The 23,910-nt window shown below is 36.5% G+C and overlaps 1 protein-coding gene across 14 annotated transcripts in view; it reads left to right on the top strand.

Annotated features, from left to right (window-relative positions):
- Positions 1-23,737, top strand: part of cadpsb (Ca2+-dependent activator protein for secretion b) — a 128,226-nt gene extending 104,489 nt beyond the window's left edge. For 5 of the 14 annotated variants that reach the window (XM_065279866.2, XM_065279880.2, XM_065279873.2 and 2 more), the window contains 12 exons: positions 173-202; positions 2,910-3,066; positions 4,362-4,503; positions 6,397-6,558; positions 9,950-10,105; positions 10,237-10,384; positions 11,348-11,422; positions 11,529-11,612; positions 13,997-14,029; positions 14,136-14,243; positions 20,748-20,852; positions 22,436-23,737. In XM_065279866.2, coding sequence (XP_065135938.1) covers positions 173-202; positions 2,910-3,066; positions 4,362-4,503; positions 6,397-6,558; positions 9,950-10,105; positions 10,237-10,384; positions 11,348-11,422; positions 11,529-11,612; positions 13,997-14,029; positions 14,136-14,243; positions 20,748-20,852; positions 22,436-22,612 — 1,377 coding nt within the window. In that variant the 3' untranslated portion in view covers positions 22,613-23,737. The remainder of the gene's footprint in view (positions 1-172; positions 203-2,909; positions 3,067-4,361; positions 4,504-6,396; positions 6,559-9,949; positions 10,106-10,236; positions 10,385-11,347; positions 11,423-11,528; positions 11,613-13,996; positions 14,030-14,135; positions 14,244-20,747; positions 20,853-22,435) is intronic. The other 9 variants (XM_065279868.2, XM_065279871.2, XM_065279874.2 and 6 more) reach the window with 3 other exon arrangements.
- The last annotated feature ends 173 nt before the right edge of the window (positions 23,738-23,910 follow it).

Here is a 23,910-nt window from a genome sequence, read left to right as displayed (position 1 = left end):
AACAAATAGGGTCTTTAGTCTTGCAATAATACGTCAATTTGCATGTTTCAGCAGTTGACTAGAACCAGTACATAATTGGCATTTTTACTTCCATGCAATTAAAATTTTTAGCTCATCCATGGTCTTCCTGAGATTTATAGATTTATTGTATCTTTCTGAATATGCTTAACAGGCAGCGGTCACAAGTTCAGGAGACCAGTCGGTACAGTATCATGTTTCTTTTTCTTAAGTTGTCATCACATAGTGTACCTTTTCCCTCAAGCATGTCGATTCACGCAGATAAGGGCTTTTCTGTTATGTCGGGGTGGTTGGGGCAGTTGGAAGAAGCAGGTTAAGGAATGGATGATGACATAAAATACTTGGATTTACTTGTTTTTTTTTTAGCAGGGAATGATTTTTGCAAGTTGAATTTCTCGTAATCCAAAAACTTTAAACATTTGTTAAACAATATAAACACTTTGCACATACATCACTCTACATTTCATGTTTTTCTCACCATTCGATCCTTGGTTGTACAGGGAAAAGAGGTATGTGCTCAAAGTGAATGCAATGAGAAAGCCCCTTACCGGCTTGTGCATGAGCTATGAAGGATTCCCCCACCTTGTACTGTAATTTCTTGTTCCTTACTATAAGTGAGAAGTATTATTCTCACATCCAACATGGGTTTGCCTTAATTCCTTAGCATTGTGCCTGTCAACTCCCCCTTTAAAGTTTTTGTAAGGCTTGCGTACCCACTGGCAAGCTCGACCTGCTCAATGACTCCTTTGCTTTCAGAAGAATGTTTCTTGTACATTTGCCCACCTTGCCATGCTATGTGTCACCCTAACTCTTCCCTATCAGCTGTTTTGGCATATTGTACCTTTTTAAATTGGAGATGTTTTTCCATCTGAATGACCAAATGACAGAACCCTCTTCCCAGGATCAATCTTGCCGTTTTACAGTATTTACAGTAAATTTCAATCGGACAAATAGGGCATAGCGTGTATTACTAATGCATACAAACTGATGTGCAAGGCTGGTCCTGAGAAAGGATTCACAGGTTGCTTGGATTTGGCCCTTTTACTCTCTACTTGACTTCTTTTAAAAGCGATACTTCAGCCAAATATCAAAATGACCTCATGATTTACTCCTTTATTAACCCCCTGAAGCCGGGTAGGTTAAGGATGAATGCACTCTTTTGGAGTTCAAAGCCACTTCCCTGATCCCTGTTTTGTACCATGGATGGCCCTGTCCCAAATGGCACACTCCGGACTTGTGGTCCTCCTCGGAGTCCACACTTTGATGACATCATAGAGCGCAGACTTTAGGGACCCTTGATGCAAGTCCACGTGGGTGCACCGATGTCGTGTTTTGGGACAGACTCGAGCATCACGCCGGAAATAGGAAGTAGGACGTCTGATTGGTCTGATTGATCTTTCGCAAGGACTTCTGGGTTGGTAAAGTGCGTGAAGCCTGCTGCAGTGCGGGCTTCGCCGGAGACCGCATCAAGGTGGTAAAGGGGGCGCTAATGAGCACACTTTGAAGCGTAAAAATGACAGATGGGACACCCTACGGACTCGTAGACTAAGCGAGCACGCTCAATTTAAGTCCACGAGACCGAAAGTCCACATGAAGTGCGCCATTTGGGACAGGGCCTATAAAGCTTGAAAGAGCAACGACATTTACTGGATAACTCCAAATGTGCTCGCCTTAAAGATTTTGGACATGTGTATCTCGGATTGCTTGGGGGAGAGTAAATCATGGGGTAATTTTGATATTTGGCTGGAGTATCGCTTTATAAGCCTTATGAGCTGCCCTGCTGCTTTTTGTTGGACACTTTTGATATTAAGGTTTTAATTGTTGAGTGCAGGTAAGTAAAATAGCCTTGAGTAATTTCTTTCTAACACTGTGAATTTGGGGAAATGTCTTTGAAGCTGTGTGTTTAGTACCGAGGTAAAAACTACATAGCATGCAGCCAGATGTAATGATGAAGCCTTTGAAAAGGCTGATCAGTTCCCTGAACGGGTTTATCACTGGTCAGTTTTTTTCTTTTTTAATTAGAAGAAAAGTGTTTTATGCCAAGACTGCAAGCAAGCCTGATTACTCTAAGCAACTCCTACTCAATATCCTCCAACCGACGCAAAATTTATAATCACTTAAAGAGATTAAAGCAAGCATTGGAGAATTATTTAGTCGTGCCGAACGCATCAAGTTCCCATTGACAAATAAAGCCGCCAGCTGCTTGCTTGCAGTCTTCGGTGCATCGGGGACTGCAATGTTGCATGATCGCAAAACACATCCCCATCCCGAGGGTAGGGATGCAGTGATGTGAACAGTTGAATCACATCTTCCATTTGGAGGGCAAACGCATGCAGGGATTTCTACCCCACTTGCATGAGAACTGCACCTCCTCTAGCATCTTGACTCCACTGGCGATTAATCTGATAAGGGATTGTTTCTTAAAAAAATAGATACAAACATTTGCAACACAAGATTTTAGCTTTTTAAAATGAAATCACAGATCCACGTTATTACACATACTGTAGAAGGGATTAAGAGGGTCTCAGAATTGTTAAATATGTACTATTATATAGAGGATCCATATGTGGACTGTTTTGAAATATAAAATGTAGAGTTTTCTGTGTTGCAAATTCATAAACGCTTTAAAGAAGGTTAAAGTTGAAGTTCATGATTGAAAACATGTCATTTTTATCCTGGTAAACTGGTTACTTGAATGCCTTATACACTTAATAATAAACACACATGGTAGCTGTACAGTATACTGAACCATGAAACGTTAAGTGAAGTCTTTGTTTCACAATGGTTGACACTTAATCAGTTTACCATCTTTAAATGGTCTGAGATTACCTCATGCTCTTGATTTCTAACTTTTATTTTTTTCTACCTTTTCTTCCTGTACTGAACAAAAGGCCTTTGCATGGTGGTCAGACCTGATGGTGGAACATGCCGAGAACTTCTTGTCTCTCTATGGTGTTGACATGGATGCTGCCCTTGAGATTCAGTCTCCTGAAAGCTGGGACAGTTTTCCGCTCTTTCAGCTTCTAAATGATTTCCTCCGTGCTGATTGTAAGTACATCCAACAACAGCTGGTTAAGAGTTTAGATGTGATTGTAATCCACTGTATGGCAAACTTCATTTACAAGAAGTAAAGTCATGCACCAGAGACAGAGGTTTTACCAGGGTTCCCACAGGTCCTTGAAATCCTTAAAAGTTTGTAAATCTGGGGGAAATAATTCAAGGCCCTGAGAGGTTTTTGAAAATATACATGCATAGATACAGGTCATTGAAATTGCTTGAATCTGTTATATGCAAGAAGTTTTCTGGAAAAAAATCCATATTATTCCCTGTGTAGTGTAGGATAATATCATCAAATTTCTAGCATTTTAAGCACACGTGCTAAACTGTTCGCTTTAAATGCCTATATCTTCTGTTTGCAAATGTTGATTCATACCAAAATGCTTTTTTGCATAGTTGTGTTTGACACATGAAAACATCTCGGGTTAGGTATGTAACTGTTGTTCCCTGAGAAGGGAACGAGACGCTGCGTCTCCCTTGCCATACTTCCTGCATCCCTGTAACGTCTTTGGCTGTATTTCAGATAGCGACATTCTTCCTGTCTCCCGCATCACCCTGTCTTTGTCGTTAAGCTTCACCATTAGTTGAATTCGATATACACATTCAGACGCACTTACCCCTGGAGGCATCCCCAGAGTGCCTTGAAAGGGAACTGTAACATTGTATCTTAAAAGGTAACACGATGTAACCTTGCTCTCACTTGAAATGTCTCCCCACATTTAGTCCTTGAATTTGAGCGTAATGGACCTGGAAAGTCCTTGAAAGGTCCTTGAATTTGAAGTTAACTAAGGTGTGGGAACCCTGTTTTAGGCTATTTGTGACCCTGGACCACAAAACCAGTCATGCGTTGCAAAGGGATATTGATAGCAATAGCCAACAATACATTGTACATTGACTTAGGATATTAAATAAAGATTATGTGTTTTGAAGATATTTTGCCAATTTCCTACTGTAAAAATATCAAGAATGTATTTATCATTAGTAATATGTGTTGCTTAGGACTTAATTTGAAGAACTTTTATGGTGATTTTCTCAATATTTGGATTTTTCTGATTCCAGTTGTTCAAATAGTTGTATCCGGCCAAATATTATCCTATGCTAACAAATCAAATTCATCAATTAAAAGCGTATTTATTCAGCATTCAAATGATGTATAAAGGTTAACATTTATCTTTTAGTTTAGATAACTACTACACCTTTTCTGTGTGCCACTGAAATATTTTTGTTCATCATTCTTTAAAATTGTCTTTAAAACTTTTTTTTTCACTTTGCCTCTGTTTTTTCAGATCACCTGTGTAATGGAAAGTTTCACAAGCATCTGCAGGACCTGTACGCCCCTCTTGTGGTCCGATATGTGGATCTCATGGAGTCCTCCATTGCTCAGTCCATTCACAGGGGTTTCGAGCGAGAATCATGGGAGCCTGTTAAGTAAGACACCACTTCCTCAACAAAATTGGGCAGCGACTGAGCGACGGCAAAAAACATCAAGAAAAAACAAACAAATGAAACCATATTTGAGACACATCCATACCCCAAGTATTTATTATAAGAGAGATGATATAAATCTATGCAATAACATAATAAGGTTATTTTGCTTTCACTTAGGTGGAGTTGGAAGGTAGCGTTGGAAACCAGTTTGTTTAAACCATCGGAACCATAATAACCCATTTATAATTTATAACTAATAGTTTTTACAGTATTAAATAGAATGACATCATTACCATTCTCATGTGCAGTCTTAAAGATCTGAAATGGGTTTTTTACAATGATGCCATAGAACCATTTTTGGTTCCTTAAAGGAATAGTTCACCCAAAAATGAAAACTCTGTCATCAATTACTCACCTTCATGTTGTTACAAACCTGTATAAATTCCTTTGTTGTGCTGAACATAAAGGAAGATATTTGTAATGAAGCAGGAAACCGAAACACCTTTGACTTTAATAGTAGGGAATAAACACTAGGCAATGGTGCTCAAAAATGTTTCAGTTACAAACATTGTTTAAAAATACCTTCCCTTTTGTTTAGCAAAACAAAGAAATTAGTACAGGTTTGGAACAACTCCGGGGTGAGTAAATGATGACAAAAGTTAGATTTTTGGGTACACTTTCCCTTTAAAGAACCTTTAAATCAAAGGTTCATGCAATATGATCTCACAAAGTTCCGTGGTTTAGTCACAGAATATTTTGCTAATTTTTCCATGGCATTGTCATGGATTTTAGAATTTTTCCGTGGCCGTACCACAGACTTTCTTTTCCGTGTAATTGTCACGGATTGGTTACTAAACTGCTTTTTCTTATTTTCAAACCATTGTCGCTTTGGTTTAGGGTTAGATTTGGTGTTTGCGTTACTTTAAGTGTTGGTTTATACAATTTTTTTTCAGATTTATTTTTTATATTTTCTACATTTTAAACCATTGTCGCTGTGGTACCGCCACAGAAAAATTCAGAGATCCATGACAATGCCAAGGAAAATTAGCAAAATATTCCATGACTATACCACGGAAATTTGTGAGATCAGGTTGGTTCATAAGTAAACCATTTCTTTTTTACGTATGTAAAATAACTAGCATTTTGTGCTACAAAAAGGTTCTTTGGATGTTAAAGGTTCTTTATGGAACCCACAGCTCATCACAAAGCCTTTTAGGAACCATTATGTATGATTCCAAACATCAGAGTTCACAGGGTGCACAATCTATCAGGATAGATGTACTGTAAGTCATCTTGCAGGTCTCCATCTTTTTTTTTGTGAACTAACCCTCATATTGTGCGCTTTAAACGAAATGCTTTTTGTGTCCTAATCAATTGTTCTGTCATGCTTGATTTTAGTTTGCATGTTGATTTTAATGATTTCATTTCGGTTCCCGGTGAAGATGACATTATTTGGATGAGGTTTAATCTTAAGAGATGGTATAGCCTGTCCAAATGTTCCAATTTCCAAGCTTACCGAATTCTTTTCTGTCCATTAAACTGATGCCCCTTTGGGAAATATGTCCAACATGGTTTTTCTCATTCGTTTGTTTGTCTGTTTGTATGTGTCCCCAAACCTTCAAAGCTGCTGTGTATTCTTGCTGTCAAAAAGTTTTTGTATATATGTGTGTGTGCTGATGTCAATATTATTGAACACAAGTTTCTTTCTACTCAGATTCCCTCCCACACATTTAACGACCAGTTTTTGATGTTTGTGTCTGCTAAAGATGATCTCTTCCATTTCCAAGTTTCTCTCTTTTTCGTACCGTACCGTATGTCTTGCATTGCTTATTTGCGGCATTCCACTCAGCCACTGTTATGGATTTTTTTCTTTTTTTTTGTCTGTTTCTGCAGGAGTTTAACAAGTAATCTGCCCAATGTGAATCTACCAAATGTGAACCTCCAAATTCCCAAAGTACCAAATCTTCCCGTGCCAGTAGCAGGACTATCTGTTAACCTTCCGCAAATGCCTAGCTTTTCCACTCCGTCCTGGATGGCTGCTATTTATGACTCTGAGTGTGTATTCAATGCATTTACCTGAGATCTGATGCATATAAAAGTCGTCTTGGCATGAAAATGTTTTGAGATCAAGGTAAATTGGTATTGGCGGTTAAGTTAGACATTTGCCAAAAGTGAACAGCATACTGTATAAAACACATCAGAAGAGCATCAGCAATGGATGTAGATTGAGAACCGGCCAAGAACATTTGCCTCTAAAATCATTCTCATGTCAAGTAGGCTGTGAAGGGTATAGACAGACTTAAAGTATGTGATGTTATTTGAAATGAGAACTGAAAAGCTCTTCATTTTCCTCAGCGTGCATGCCACTGAGGTTGGATTTAGGTGGCGAGATCTGGATCTGGATTGCAACCAAATCCTACAATCAGGCCCACATATTACACTGTAAAAAGTAAAACTTAAAAAATTTACTTCAGTTGTTTCAACTTATATGTTTCAGTGAAGAACACCTTAAATAAAAATATTTATTATTTTTCATTTAAAGTGTTCTTCAGTGGAAGTGGAGTGGATCATATTTGTAGTCGAAATGTAACATAAATTTAGAATTTGGTGCCTATTTGACAGAGAAAAAGGGGTGTTTGCAGCCCCCCCCCCCTCTTTACAAAGATATAGGACTTCCTTCTTTCAATGATGCAAAATGATGATTTTTACATCATTGAAAGAAGGAAGTGCAACACTGAAATCCATATTTCTCCTGTCTCAGGGGAAACAGAGAGAATGATGCATGACCATTCAAAAACATGACTGGGTTTCTAACTATACAAAGCTTAATGCAAATGGGTGAAGTGTCCCTTTAAACATATACATGGAAACAACTTAATTTTTTAGGTGTTACCAATTGAAGTCATTTTTTAAGTTTTCACTTTTTACAGTGTAGTCCAATACGATGCAACCAATGCAGTTTAATCAGTTAAATCTCTCAACTTTACACTGTAAAATAAGATTTGTCGGTTCAACTTTTAAAAGAGTAAGTTACCTGGTTGCCTTAAAATTTTGAGTTTATTCAACTTAAAAATATTAGTTAAAGGTATAGTTCAATCAAAAATGTAAATTCTGTAAAAAAAATCATCCTCATGTTGTTCTAAACCTGTTTAAATTATTTTTTCTGATGAACACAAAATGAGATATTTTGATAAATGATTTTAAGTACACAGCTGATTGTATCCGTTGACTTCCATATATAGTAGGAAAAAATATTTTGGAAATATTGTGTAATGATGAAGAAGATATTTTGATAAATGATGGTAAGCACACAGTTGATGGTACCCATTGAAATCCATCGTATTCGTTTTTCCTACTATGGAAGTCAATGGTTACAATCAGCTGTGTGCTTACCATCATTTATCAAAATATCTTCTTTTGTGTTCATCGAAAAAAGAAACTCATACAGGTTAAGAACAACATCAGGATGAGAAAATGATGACAGAATTTTCATTTTTGGGTCAACTATCCCTTTAACTTAAAGGAAAATATTTTACTATGTTTTACTATACATACCTATCTTTATTCAATGCGTGCACTTAATCTTTGTACAGCGCGTCTTGAATGTATTAGCATTTAGCTTAGCCCCATTCATTCCTTAGGATCCAAACAGGGTCGAATTTAGAAGCCATCAAACACTTGTATTCCTTTTTTAAAGACTGTTACTGTACATAAGTAGTTACACAAGTAAGTATGGGCAAACAAAAAAAATTTAAGTGGAAAAAAATGAGAACTATATTGTATGGCGGAAGAGCACTTAGTTTGCAGCACTTCGACCTCGGGCGCAGTAATATTGACGGAAGATTGAGAGAGGGGGGGAGTAGTCAGGAGTGATGATGTTACTGCGCTCCGAGGTCGAAGTGCTGCAAACTAAGTGCTCTTCCACCCCACAATATAGTTCTCATTTTTTATCCACTTAAAAAAATGCCACGTTTTATTTTGTGCCATCATATCTACTCGTGTAACAGTCTTTAAATATGGAAAACATGGAAGTGTTTGGTGGCTTCTAAATTCATCCCTGTTTGGATCCTAAGGAATGAATGGGGCTAGGTTAAATGCTAACACATTCACGATGTGCTGTACAAAGATTAAGTGCACACATTGAAAAAAGATAGGTATGTATTAATTAATCTAAGTTGAGGTAAGAGCATAGTAAAATGGTGGTGTTTTCCTTTAAATAAAATAGTTATGTCAACTAATATTTTTTATATTGACTTAACTCAAAATGTTAAGGCAACCATGTATGTATTTTTTTTAGGTTAAACCAACTTTTTTACAGTGTTGCTACTTTCTAAAAGTGCCTGCATGACGAATGCTGAAGATTAGGGTTTGTTGAGTCTTTCCATGAACTGATATAAAAATCAGACCAACATAAATCTGTCATGTCAGTGGTAGGAAGAATGTTTATGAGGAAAACACTAGATAGAGAATGAGTGGGTGGTCGGTCACATCGCTGGGGTTAGTTTGGTGTGAAAGGTACTAGTGGGTGTGGGTTGATAGAACTTCCTGCCTGGTCGTGTTGTAGCTCTGTCATTGCGCTGGTAGCTGATGCTCTGAAGTAGATGGTACTTCAGTGTAGCTGGCATCCAAGGCAGTAGAAAGTGGATCCCATAGAGTTCAAACATCAGAGTTGGCCATATTTTTAAAGACTATCTCCTATACTTGTTCGTATACCTGAACAATTCCATACGACTCTGATGTTTTAACTCTTTCCTTGCCCTTATGACCCCTTCCAATCCCACATATTTCTACGCAGGATGACAGCATCCTCAGAGTCAATTGCATGATTTATTTTAATATTGGGAGCGCCTATAGCCTCAGTGGTGAGAGAAAGCTTGAACTTAAATTATATTGCACCTCTTTAACATTAAATGCATGCTCACATAATGTGTAACATAAGGAAAAGTTTACCCAAAAACTTTTTTTGTTGTCCCAAACCCATAAAACGTTCTTCCATGCAGCACAAAAGCAGATTATTAGGACCAAATGGATATGGGTTTGGAACACCACAAAGGTGAGTAAATGGTGACAGAAGTTATTTGGGTGAATTTTTCCTTTTTTTATTCAGCTTGTTTTTTTCAGATAAGTGGGCAGGGTTTGGTTAACTCCGTCCTTCCAAGCCTTCTCTCACCATGACCTTCATAGACCCCCCATCCCTATTTAAATGAATGACAGACTATGCATGAATACAGTAGGTTACATAATCACGCGAACATGTGAGATAATTCATATGTTTTTAACTAACCTGTCTTGTTATTTTACCATACATCACTTTCTTAAAAGATCAAATCGGTTGGTGTATGGTTAAAATAAAGCAATCCAGAATAAGTCCAGATAAATAAAGTCGGAGATGCTGTCAACAGGTTGACAAAACCATTGACCTCAGATGTCTTACTGTGCCTGGCAGCAATGGCTCGGGAACATCAGAAGATCTGTTCTGGAAGTTGGATGCCCTCCAGACCTTCATCAGAGACCTTCACTGGCCAGAAGAAGAATTTGCCAAACACCTGGACAACCGCATGAAGAACATGTCGAGCGACATGATTGAAACCAGCGTTAAACGGTAAAAATACGTCTTCTTAACAGAAGAATATAAACTTGATAAGACTATTTGAAACTTCATACTAAACCTTTAAATATCAGCAAAAATTTCATAAACAAGATGACTCATTTATTTCACGCTGTGGTCAACAGCACCAGGGGAGCATTTGAATCTAAGCTGGCCAAAAGCAGCCGTTCAACAGACTTCCGCATCCCACTGTCCTTATGCACCATGTTTAATGTGATGGTGGACGCCAAGGACCAGTCTGCTAAACTGTGTGCCATGGAATTGGGCCAGGAGGTAATTGCCAAAACTTTTAATGAGCGTTGTGATAGACGATAGCTTGATCTACTATACAAGGTATTTTCCCTCAGGAGCTTTTAAAAACAATTATGTAACCTTAAGAGGAAATATATTTTAAAAGTATTTAATATTGTGTCATTACTAGAGTCTCATCACGCAGAACACTTTGAGCTTGTATACTTTAGCCTTTAGAGAGATGAGAAAAAGAGAAAGAACGTAATGAGTTTACAATTTGATTTGTATTTGTATGATATGAATTGTACAGAAACTTACAATTATTTCGAAAAAACCTATAATGAAGTTACACCACTAACACTATAAACCTAACATCATTGGTGTGTACTAAAATGCAATACAAATTAGCAACCTCATAAAATATTTACTGTTTAACACCACGACATATAACAGTCCCAGTCATTGTTACCTAAAAGTATGTTTTAGTTATGTTAAAGGGGACATTTCACAAGACTTTTTTAAGATTTCAAATAGATCTTTGGTGTCCCCAGAGTACATAGGTGAAGTTTTAGTTCAAAATACCATATAGATAATTTATTATAGCATGTTAAAATTGCCACTTTGTAGGTGCGATCAAAAATGTGCCATTTTTGGTTGTGTCCCTTTAAATGCAAATGAGCTGATCACTGCAATAAATGGCAGTGCCGTGGTTGGAAAGTGCAGATTAAGGGGCGGTATTGTCCATTTCTGACATCACAAGGGGAGACAAATGTCAATGACGTATTTTTTCACATGCTTGCAGAGAATGGTTTATAAAAACTAAGTTACGGGGTTGATCTTTTTCACATTTTCTACGTTGATAGAAGCACTGGGAACTCAATTATAGCACTTAAACATGGAAAAAGTCTTGATTTTCATAATATGTTCCCTTTTAACATAAAAGTTTAACTTTTAGGCCAAGCTTTATATAGATGCTAAGTGTTTGAACCTGTCTCCACCTTTCAGAAACAGTACCATTCTCATATCGATGAGCTCATTGAAGAGAGTGTAAAAGACATGATTTCCCTTTTGGTGGCAAAGGTATGTTTTCAGATAACAGCACACACAAAGACATAAGGCACTTGTAAAAGATTAGCAATGTATGGTTGTTGAGTTGTTGTTCAGTCATGCGTGCTTTTGTGCACAGTTTGTTGCGATTTTGGAGAGCGTACTTGCCAAGATCTCCAGGTATGATGAGGGAACTCTCTTCTCGTCCTTTCTTTCCTTCACGGTAAGAATAAACCCTTGCCACTTTCTTTATTCTGTTCCAATGTAATGAAATAGTTTTTTAAAGGTGCACTATGTAATTTTTACTTATTTCTAGCTGTTTTCGGTTACTAATGCCATGGTAGAAACGCCTGTAATTTATAGGTTTATATTTGTGCACCCCCATCGGCCCCCCTAACGTACGTTCAAGCGTATTATTTAAGACAACAAAAAAATTGATGTGAACTTGAGCACTTTTATTACAAGTGCACTCACTCTCTCAGTCAATGAACGCTCTGTTCAGCAGTATTTAACCACATCAAATGAACTGCTGATCTCTACAATGGTAATTTAAAGATAAAGGATAAAAAAGTAAAAATTCAATTGTTAACACCAAAAATATTTAAAAATGTTTCACTTAAAGGGACATTCCATTTTTATTGAAAATATGCTCATTTTCCAGCTTCCCTAGAGTTAAACATTTGATTTTTACCGTTTTGGAATCCATTTAGCTGATCTCCGGGTCTGACGCTACCACTTTTAGCATAGCTTAGCACAATCCATTGAATCTTATTAGACAATTAGCATCACGCTAAAAAGTAACCAAAGAGTTTCGATATTTTTTCTATTTAAAACTTGACTCTTCTGTAGTTACACCATGTACTATTTTTCAAGGCAGATATGGCTAGGAACTATACTCTCATTCTGGCGTAATAATCAAGGAGTTTGCTGCGTACCATGGCTGCAGCAGGCGTAGTGATATTACGAAATGCCTGAAAATATTCCCCTGCTTTTGAAAGTAACCACGGGGACTATTTTCGCCTGCTGCGTAATATCATTGCGCCTCCTGCAGGAATGGTACGCAGCAAAGTCCTTGATTATACGCCCGAATGAGAGTATAGTTCCTAGCCATATCAGCAGGGCCTGAAGTTAACTTTTAACAGAGACTTTTTACCAGCTTGTTTTTTTTTTTTTTGCCTGAATAGTGAATGATAACACTGTCTTTATTGTATGAATTAAATATATATTTTTTTTAGAGCTACAAAAGTAAATTTCTCTTTGTCTTAGGTTGTTTGATTTACATTAATGACACAGACTTAAGTATGTTAATTGAGGTTACTGTCTCTTTAAGACCAGCACAGACTGGTTTTTGACTCTCTATACATACACTTAAGACATAAAGAAATGTTTTATTAGAAAAAGAATACTGTTGAAATCATTTTGTTTATATGTGCCCTGTCAAGAGCAGAAAGATTTAATGTACGCTTGCTTTTAGGAACGCGTCTCTCCGATGTGCCCTATTGAGTGCCCTAAAACCCGCGCATGCACACAGAGACAGAGGGGGCACAAACTGCGCACATAAACGCCGCACATACGTTGTTTTTCATTACTCTATTCGCAAAATGTATGTTAATGTACTACAGTATAAGGCACAGTAGCGCAACTCTCTTTAAAGTTTACACATCAGTTCTGATCCGTCACAGCAGCACTACACATCTGTGCAACTGTTATTGTACTGTAGTCTATGTCAGCATTGCATTCTCATCCCATCTCAGTTTAATACTTACTCGCACATCCAAACGTAGTCAGAGAAGTGCCTCATCTTCTTTCCAATCGCATGAACGTTGCGAAACAGCAGTCGCATCCTCTCAATGAATCAAGTGATTGACTCAATTTGCATCAGTGATATGCACGGGTTGATAAGAAATGAGCGGGTGCCGGTTACGAGTCATTCAAAAATATTTTAATGATATTCGGGCCGCGGTCAGTCGGTCGGGTTTAAAAACTGTTTTGAACAATTGCGGGCGGGTTAGTTGAAAATGTCGGTCGGGAGTGGGTTGTTTATACAATGACCCGCGCATCACTGATTCGCATTGGCTACCCGCCAATGTGGCTGGTAGATTGACAGTGTTACCCGCCAATTGCAAAATCCACCCGCATTTGGTGCGTGGTCGGGTGTTAATTTCATGCCCTGCATATCAGCCTAGAAAATCACAACTTTAAATTTTTCTGTCGGTCTTAGTACACGATGTAACTACCGAAGAGTCAAATTTTAAATTGTAAAACTATCGAAACTCTTTGGTTATTTTTTTGCGCGATGCTAACGGTCTAATCAGATTCAATGGATTGTGCTAAGCTATGCTAAAAGTGGTAGCGCCAGACCCAGAGATCGGCTGAATGGATTCCGAAACGGCAAAAATCAAATGTTTACCTCTAGGGGAGCTGGAAAATTTGTATATATTTTTTTTTTAAAGTGGAGTGTCCCTTTAAAGTTAGAAAATTTGAAATAAGCTTCTAATTTTTAGTTGTTACCAATTGAAGTAACTTACTTTTTACAGTGTACCTTTAAAAGCAGTTTCAACAATTTGTCCAAAAAAAGCACTTGATTCAAATCCTCATTGTTTTCAGGTCAAAGCAGCATCGAAGTATGTGGATGTCCCTGTGAGTATTAAATACGAACATTCTTTCCTTGTTTCTGGTTCTGCTTTCACTTCTCTCCATGTAAATTCTTCCTAAACTAACTTTTTCTCCAATCCCACTTCCACAGAAACCTGGAATGGATGTTGCCGATGGCTATGTGACCTTTGTCCGTCACTCTCAGGACATTCTGAGAGATAAGGTCAATGAGGAGGTGTATATAGAGAGGTTATTTGATGTAAGTAAGATGCCGTTACCTCCGTGCCTATGAATGGAGGGCCCATCCAAAATGTGGCAAAACAATGGGGCATACGAGGGATAAGTCACATTTTGAGTGCCGAGCCTCGAGATTTTACTGTCGGCCAATCATGACCTGAAGTTCCCTAATGTCTCATTGCCGTTCCAGATCTCTGTCCTCAGATGTTTCATTAGCCACGACGTATTGGACCTTTGTGCTCTGGTGTTGTGTTAGCTAATGTGTGTTGGACTTTATTGTTCACAGCGGTTTATTGTTTAAGAGGCAAAGTGTCACCACTACCACTCAGCGGATTATTTATAAGACAGTGCTCTCCAAATATTACATTTTAAACATAAAAATGTACACATTCTTCCGTTTTTGTATTGAAGTAAACCCTTTCACAAAGACCCTGTTTACTCCTGGCATTAAGATCTGTTTTGGGTGAGTCGATAACAACTAAAAATCTTAAATACAGGTGTAAACGGAGTCCAAAATGGAAAAACAGTGCAGGACAGCCTTCTCACATGTCAATCACCTTGTTTTAAGCTACTGGTTTTTTTTTAGGTGCAATGTGTAACTTTTGGAAAGATCTCTTGAAAGAAATGCAATATAATATACATAACTACATTATCAGTGATGTATAAAGACCTAAGATAATGAACTGTATTGTTTTTATTACGTTAGAATGACATGTATTTATCTACATACACTGTGGGTCTCCTTACATGGAAGTCGCCATTTTGTAACCCTAAACGGACAAACTGCTCTACAGAGCACATTTTTTCCTATGTTGTCTCATGCTGCGTTCAGACCAGCCGCGGTAGAGGTGTCAAGCACAAGTGATTTGAATGTAAAGACCCGTTGACACACATCTGGAGGTCTCGCGGCGCGAATGAGGCGCTTAGCGCAGAGTGTAGACGCGATTCCGCCTCATTCGCGCGTCTAGTTCGCACGAATTGAGAGTTGCCGCGGCAAACGCACAAGTTGAAAAATGTGAACTTTTCATGCCTCAAAAGCTGGTGTGAACCCACGGTCAGATGACGACATGTTTGTCCTGTGGCAGTTACCGTAGCTTCTCATTGCGTTTTGAAATTGAGGTTGGTTGCAATTTGCAATCTCGCCACTAGATGACGATAAAAACACATTACACCTTTAAGTTATGACTTTAAATGAACCAAAGAATAGAACAGAAAAACAAACGGAATATGGAAAAGCACACACTTGTACTTCACAGAAACTATTTGGTTTACTTGATATAAACGTTAACACTGGTAAGTGAGAAATCTGCGTTAAGCATTACATTTAAGATTTGCGTTGTCTATCTGAACTTGTGATCGGGTCACCCGAGATGGTTTTAATACGTTGTGTAAACAACGAAAAAGGAGTGTCTATAATTGAAACCCAAAAGCATAGAAATAAAATAGGGTTAAAGAGAGCACTGTTCAAATTAGAAAAATAATCCTTTGTGATTTTGTGAACATGTGTCTTTGTTACACAATGGCATACGTGTGTGTTTATATATTTTATTAAGAAATGTCACAGATGTGTGGACCAGTGGTTGTGTTTTGGGTACATACGTGTGTCCGTAAGAGCGTTTTTTTTTTATTGTATTTTACTTTATTAATGCGAATTGTATGCGTGTGCGAGTACTCGGTTGTGTGTCATACCCATAGTATGTATCAGTGGTTAAAAGTGTGTATGTGTGTGTGTGTGAGAAAGTGTCATAGGAAGATATTATTTACCTTTTGCCGGTTTATTTGCTTATGCATTTGTGATGCACACACATCTTATGCATGCCTGTTGAATCTGCCTTTATGTTTATTATTAAGAATGAAGTACTTTCACTTTTTAGTTTTTTTGTTTGGTTTTACGTTTATTGTAGTAATACAGGGGTGTCCAATCTTGGTCCTGGGGGCCGGTGTCCTGCAGAGTTTAGCTAAAACCTCGCTTAACAGTAACGCACCTTCCGGAAAGTTTCTAGTGTGCCTATGAAGACCTTTATTAGCTGGATCAGGGTTGGAGCAAAACTTTGCAGAGACACCGGCCCCCCAGAAGCAGGATTGGACACCCCTGTAATGCATCTAAACTCAGAGACCACACTGAATCTAATATGATCTGTTTTTAGTCTGGTTAAAATGCTGTCTTTGCAAGAATTCTGTCCAAACTAATCACAGTCAGTGAAAGACGCAGCAGTTGATGATGGTGCTCAAAGGCATGAAATCAAAAGCAATTATTAAAACCGGAAAATCTATAACAGCGTCTGCCTTAAAGTAAACGTTGATGCTGATAGTTTTAATAGAAGCAGATGAAAGATGGACATTTCTGAATAATACACTAATTGCCTTCTGAATGGAATTGTTGCTTGGACAGTTTTATCAAATAGACTAAAATCATGGTTCATTGTGGTCTTATGAGGTCAGTTGTCAAAGGACATATTCAGCTATGGGTTGATCGTCAAAAATCATTTGCTTAGCCGCTGACACATAATAATTTAAATATTTAACTTTACTTACATTGTGAAAAGTAATACTTACCAAAAATTAACCATGTTTTTTTTACAATGTAAATGTAAAATACCATGGTTATTTAGTGGAAACCATAGTTTTACTACAGTCACCATGTTTTTTTTACTTTATTAATACCACACTGTAAAAAAATGCAGCATAAAGTTAAAAACAACTTGGTTTTGCAAGTCCATTCAACCTACTATTAAACATTTTGACCTGTGATAAGTTGACATAACTTAAAAAAAGCAAGTTAAAATTGTTAAAGTAACAAACAAATTATATGTTGATTAGACAAAAATACTGAATTTGGTTACAGTGCATAGTTAATTCTTTGTAAGGGAATCATCACTAGCTATGTTTCCGTTGCCCTTCAAATTGCATAAATTGACATTGCAGATTGACAATACGACCAACATGTCAATTTCGCAATAACTCCATATATCGCCAACATGTCAATTTCGCAATAACTCCATGTATCCCAAAAAAGTTTTTACGCTTGCATGAGGTGGTTTTTCACATGTGTATTTCGCAAAACTGCAGTGGAGTTTATTCACCTCATACCTTTTCCTTGCCAATAATATTAATAATAATAATACATCTTATTTCAGTCCCTGCAGAAAAACGCGATTATGTGATCGCATGATTCCATGCATAATCAGCCAAAGTCCGCATATATAAATTTCAGATTTTCGCCCGAAAAATATGCAGGGCTTGCATGATTTCATAATCCCCACATTTTCGTAGCAAAAGTCACATAAAAATTTTCCCTTTTGCCATGGGAACGTTATAAAGTGACATAATTACGCAACGTGAACATCATTGAATGAGAACAGGGTTTTGGGGAATCACTTTTTATCTCTTTTTCATCCAACCCGCAAGTTCCCGCAATTTTTGCAAGTTCCCATAATTTCATTGCGTAAAATTGCGTAAATATCCCGCATATTGTATCGCATTTTTTATGAAAACGTGCCACAAGATCAAGGTTTTTTGCACACAACAATCACAAAAAAACTTTGGAAGGACTGTTATTTTCTGGAAGGACTGTTATTTGATTAAAAATAATATCTAGTGCGGTGGATGTGATATTATCTCTTTCCCCACCAGTGTTTTAAAAAAAAGTTGCCAGCCAGGGCCAGCATTTTTTATGATTTTCAAATAAAAAAAAGTTTCATCCTACCTTCATTTGTTCTCTTTTTATCACCTCTCATATATGGGTAGGTTTCTTCAAAAATAAAAATAACTGAGCAAAAAGCTGAGATAATTCAGTTTTTGTGAAGGACTTTTGAGAGAGATCAGATTCAAAGCGATCCTCAAAACATACACAGAGTTTATTACTATTTATTACACAACCTAGTTGATAATAGCGTAAATATGGATTGCCGAAAATTTGGAAATTACGTTTTAGTCGCATTTGATCAGTCGTACTGAATGTTGTAATTTCACAAAGTTTTTTTAGCAACATTTAGAAATTATTGCATTAGTTTTTGCGCAAATCTGTAATGGAAACCCAGCTACTGTTACTGTTGCTTATACATCTGAACAAAACTTTATTGTTTTATAAATGAGCTAAAAACTCTGAGCCGATGCCCTTGAAAAGAAAACCTTGACAACCCCAGACCAACTCATTGAAAACCAAGTACTGTAGCACACCATAGGAACATGTTTTGCTGGGGAAAACAGTACTCGGGTTAAAAAAAATTTTTTTAGTTATACTACTGTTTATTCTTCATTGTTAAAGACACAGCCATTCATCTTCCCAGCTGAATATCTCTTCCAGTACTGTAATGTGTGACTGGTGTACTGCAGTTTTTGTACAATTTGTCTGTTAAAGGTTTCAGTTGCATGCAACTTCATTTATGTATGTCCGTTATATTATTTTCATGACATCTTCCCATATCTTTAAACACTTTGTACTCACGATATCCTAACCCCCAGACAGCATCTCATTCTGCATTCCTCCTATAGGCCAAAATGGAACTTATCTCTAAATGTCCTGCTGTTTATTCACATTCTGTCGAGTGGCATGAGTTCTAATCAAATAATCTTCCTGTGTACATCTTCTAGCATGACCCACCTCCTAAAAAAAATCCCACCTCATGCAAACACACACAAACACATAGACATTCGCCCTGGACACTCACCTGCTCTCTGTGCATGCACTGCACGCTCCAACCACTCAACTCTTTGAAGTGGACAGGCAAAAAATAATAATAATCACTGATCGAAGCAGCAAATTATCTTAAGAGAGATCTGAGTTTTCTTATAGTTTAATTAAGACTATCACAGAATATATTCATGAATATATACCTATGAAGTAATCTATTAAACATCAATTGGCAGGCCACTGTGGCTTTTGACTATAAGCTGGATTTGAAAATAGCCCACTTCAAAACTCACAGATATCTTTTCACTTCATAGGATACAGCACTTTCCTTTAGATGATAGTTGACACGTCATCCATTGAACCACACGTGTGCTGTTCTCTTTGAACTACAAATACAATTTCATCCGTGCATTAAAAGATTTTTAAATATGCATGGTGCTCGGATTCAAAAGAAAAATCATATTGTATAAAAAAGAAATGGTTTGAGATAACAGTACAACACACCTTTGCCTGCAAGTTCCATATTTTCCTCTTTTTATTCATTTAAGTCCTTGTATTCTGATTCTGATTAGTTTTATTTTTGCTACTTGAGGACTATCGGGTATTATGCTTTTACTTTTATGTTTTAATCGGGTTAGTGTGATAACATGATAACATGTTCTCGATTGATGTTTTATAACATTCAGCATGGTTAAAGATGTTTCACTAGATATGAAAATTCTCTCACTATTTACATGCCATGCAAGATCTATATGTCTTGTATATGCCTTTCTTCAATTTTACAACAAAATTACAGAAGTTATTTTCTTTCATGGGTGCTTTAGCATCATTAAACCAAACCAAATGACTCCACACTCTCAGAAAAAAGGTACACCTTTTCAAAAAGCACACTTTTGGACCTAAAAAGTGCATATTGGTACCATACTGGTAACTAAATGGTACATATTAGGACCTTTTTCCCAGTGATTTTTTTTTTACTTTTTCCTTGAGAGTGTAGGATAATGTATGTCTTCTGAAGTGAAACTATACATTTGTGAAAGAAAACTATTAATATTTTAAGCTTGTCGGATCCAAGTGATACATTAAAATATGGCGCCACTTTTGTAACTTTAAACCTCATTGGTCACATGCATGTTTCGTCACGCAACATCTGGGATGGCATTAAGGTGCATAAATAATTGTAAAAAAATAAGGTGAGAGAATTTTTTATTTTTTTGGTGAACTAATCCTTTAATTGTAAGATAGAGATAAAACTGCTTTTATCTGTTGATTTTTCCTCTTAATCTTTAAAAGACTTTTGATAGTAGCTTTAATATAAACCTTTTCAGATTACCAAGATTTTCGTTTAAGACATTTAAACCTTACGGTTACAGGTTAATCTGATCTCTCAAAAAAATAGGTACAAAAGTTGTCACTGGGACGATACCTTTTAAGAAGGTGCTAATATGTACCATTTCGGTACAGATGTGTACTTACCAATATGCACTCTTTAGGTGCAAAAGTGTACTTTTGGTGACTGACAACATTTGTACCTTTTTTTTTGAGAGTGTGTATCTAGGGTAGATTTGTTTAGTTCAATATGCAACCTAAAGCATGATTTATTTACTTTTTAAGATGGTCATATTGCTGGCTCTTAAAATTTTATTTCAAAATGTCTGACTAACCTCGGTTCTAAGTAAAGGTGTGACTGTGTAAATGTTGGTATCGGTTGTGCACGCGTGATGTGGATGAGTTATGCCTGTGGGTCCATGTCCCCACATTGTGTGATTTTTCATGTCTGCCTGTACGTCCACGGTTACGTCTTTTTGTATGTCTACATATGCTGGTCTCTTGCATGCGTTTGTTTGTCTGTCTGTGTTTTGCTGGAGAAGGCTGTGTTTTTGTGCTTTGCAGCAATGGTATACAGCTACTATGAACCTGCTGGCGACCTGGCTGACCGAACGCATGGACCAACAACTTCATGTCTATCAACTTAAAATCCTCATCAGGATTGTAAAGGTATTTAGCAACATTTTATTGCCTATACTGTAAAACTGCAGTGACGTAATTCAGTTTCTGAGAGCATTGCGCATACAATCTCAAGGTCAATGGGTTTGTTTCTTAAAGTGATAGTTCACCCCAAAATGAAAATTTAGTCATTGTTTACTCACCCTCAAGTTGTCCAAACCTGTATGAATTTCTTTTTTTTGCTGAAAACAGTTACAAATATCCGAAGAAAGATATTTGTAATCAAGCAGGTAACAGGAGCACCATTTAATTACATAGTAGAAGAAAAACTACTATGGAAGTCAATGGTGCTCAAAACAGTTTGGTTACAAATACTGCTCAAAATATCTTCCTTTGTGTTCAGCAGAACAAAGAAATGTATACAGGTTTGTAAAAACATAAGAGTGAGAAAATGATGACAGAATTTTAATTTTTTTAGGGTCTCTTTAAGGAACACTTTAGCCTTAACTGTCAGGAGTAATGATGTAGTGTTTGTTCAAAAGCACCCAATTTATTGCTATTTTAGGAACAGAAGCCTTCTGTTCTTGATTAATTAGTTCCTACAACAGAAACGTTGCTATGAATCATAACAGTCACCCAATGTCAGTCCCAGCCTTGTTTCATAAATCTTGGCTTTTGAGTGTGGTTTTTTTATAAATATATTTTTTATATATATTTAATTAATAATAATAATAAATATATAAATAAAAATATAATATATATAATAATATATATATAATTAATATAAAATTAAATAATATATATATATATATATTTTTTTTATTAAATTAACTCATTCCCCACCAGTCTTTTTTTTTAGTTGCCCGCAAGCATTTTTTGTGATTTTCACAAAAGTTTCACAAAACTTCAGTTTCATTCCAGGAAATTTTATATATATTTAATTAATAATAATAATAATAAATAATATATATATATATATATATATATATATATATATATATATATATATATATATATATATATATATATATATATATATAAATATATATTTCTCTTTTTTGTGATTTTCACAAAATATATATTATATATATTTAATTAATAATAATAATATATATATATATATATATATATATATATATATATATATATATATATATATATATATATATATATATATATATTTCTCTTTTTTGTGATTTTCATTCCAGGAAATTTTTCTTCCAAAAATATTAACATACAAATTTCTCAAATGAAAGAACAGACCCTCTGTTTTTAAACAAACAATAAACTTCTTTAAGAAAAATCTATATTTTTTCTCTGCTAATATAGCTGAAATAATTGCTTATTGTGAAGGAATTTTGTTAGAGATCAGATTCAGACGGATTATCAAAACATACACAGAGTTTAAAATTGGTAAATAACTTTTTTGCTTCCATTTTTTATAAATTGGTTAAGTTTTCCATCTAGTGGATAATCGCGGTATTACAAAATAACATTATAATTCATCAGGAACACATTTTTTAATGCAAATGTTTTCTCTTAATTCACAAGATAATTTGTCAATGGCGGGAAAGAGTTAAACGGTGTTTCGTATTATACTGTATAATACATGCCGACATCTTTTGTTCTTGTAGAAGAAATACCGCGATTTTAGGCTGCAAGGTGTTCTCGACTCTACACTGAACAGCAAGTCGTACGACACGGTACGAAACCGGCTCACCCTGGAGGAGGCCACCGCCTCTGTCAGAGAGGGAGGCATGCAGGGCATCTCGATGAAGGACAGCGACGAAGAGGACGAGGAGGACGATTAGAGCATCGAGCCATCCGGTGCCACCCACCGCTCCGAACCCGACCTGTCTATCCATCCCTACCCCACCCCAACACTTTAAACTTAGCCTGATAATGTAAGATGCATGTAACAAGTTTCATTACCCAGTTAGCCACTCTAGGACTTGCCCCCATCAGCTCGAATTGCCCACGGACAAAGCCGAAAAACAATAAAAATCAAATAATTGTACCGAGTAAAAAGAAAGTCTCGAAGATCACGATTGGCAATTTTAGCTGTGTCATAATAAATAATAAAGAACAACAAACTAGCACCGATTTTCGAACTCATTCGTTTGAGAAATTTGTTTCTATGTGTTCCTAAGCAATATGGAGTACCATTTGTTTAATAATGTCGAGTGAGATTATTAGATGTGTCCCTGTCCAATGCGATAACATATATGGCGCTTCTTTGACGTACTCTTACATACATTAATAATACATTGTTGTGAAGATGAGTGTATGGACCCTTATCTTGTCTTGTCTGTTTTTAAAGTGGATGCCAACTGCTTCGAAACTAAAAATGAACCTCTGTATTTAAGTTTGAAACTGTTAACTGTAAATGTCTTCTGTGTCTGCACACTTTCATTGTATGTTTTTTCCTTATTCGTGTCGAGGCTCTTTGACCCTATGTTGCAAATAACCGACTAGGCATCGTCTCACAGGCATCTCAAAATGAAAATGAATTGGTGTTCTAGAAATGCAATATCTTCATACCTCCATGTTAATATCTTGTTGGAGACGTCTTTTAAGTAGATGTCAGAAATGACAACTAAAGTCTATTTTTGGTTTGGTTTGACTTTTACAGAATCTCTCTTTAAGTTTGTAAGTCTGGTTAAAGCCATTCTGCTTATGTTCATAGAATTGTTGAGATTGCTACGTGCCATTTTTTCGGGGTCTCACTATTGTTTTGTATATATGATGCTGTACATTGCATTCTGAGCCATCGCTGCATGCCTGTGGGATCCACCTTCTCCAAAAGCATTTTGTTTTTCTGTGTCAATTAGCTGGTGGATTCATCCTTGCGTTTGCCTTATCAAAGCCAACAGTTGTAATATGCAAGAGCTGTGGCCTCTCAATAAAGATAACATGATGTACTGATAAACCAGCGGATTTTGTTGTTCGTTTGTTTGTTTTGAGCTGCATTAAAGGTGCAGTGTGTAAATTTAAGTAGGATCTTTTGACAGAAATGCAATATAATATATACATAACGTAGGTGAGAACCGGGGTGAAAGTAACGCAAGACGAAAGTAACAAAACGATTTTCTCCGAGCTCTGACTGCAT

Source organism: Paramisgurnus dabryanus, chromosome 7, assembly GCF_030506205.2.
Source record: "Paramisgurnus dabryanus chromosome 7, PD_genome_1.1, whole genome shotgun sequence".
Classification (NCBI taxonomy): Eukaryota; Metazoa; Chordata; class Actinopteri; order Cypriniformes; family Cobitidae; genus Paramisgurnus; species Paramisgurnus dabryanus.
This window is presented reverse-complemented; position numbering and strand designations above follow the sequence as displayed.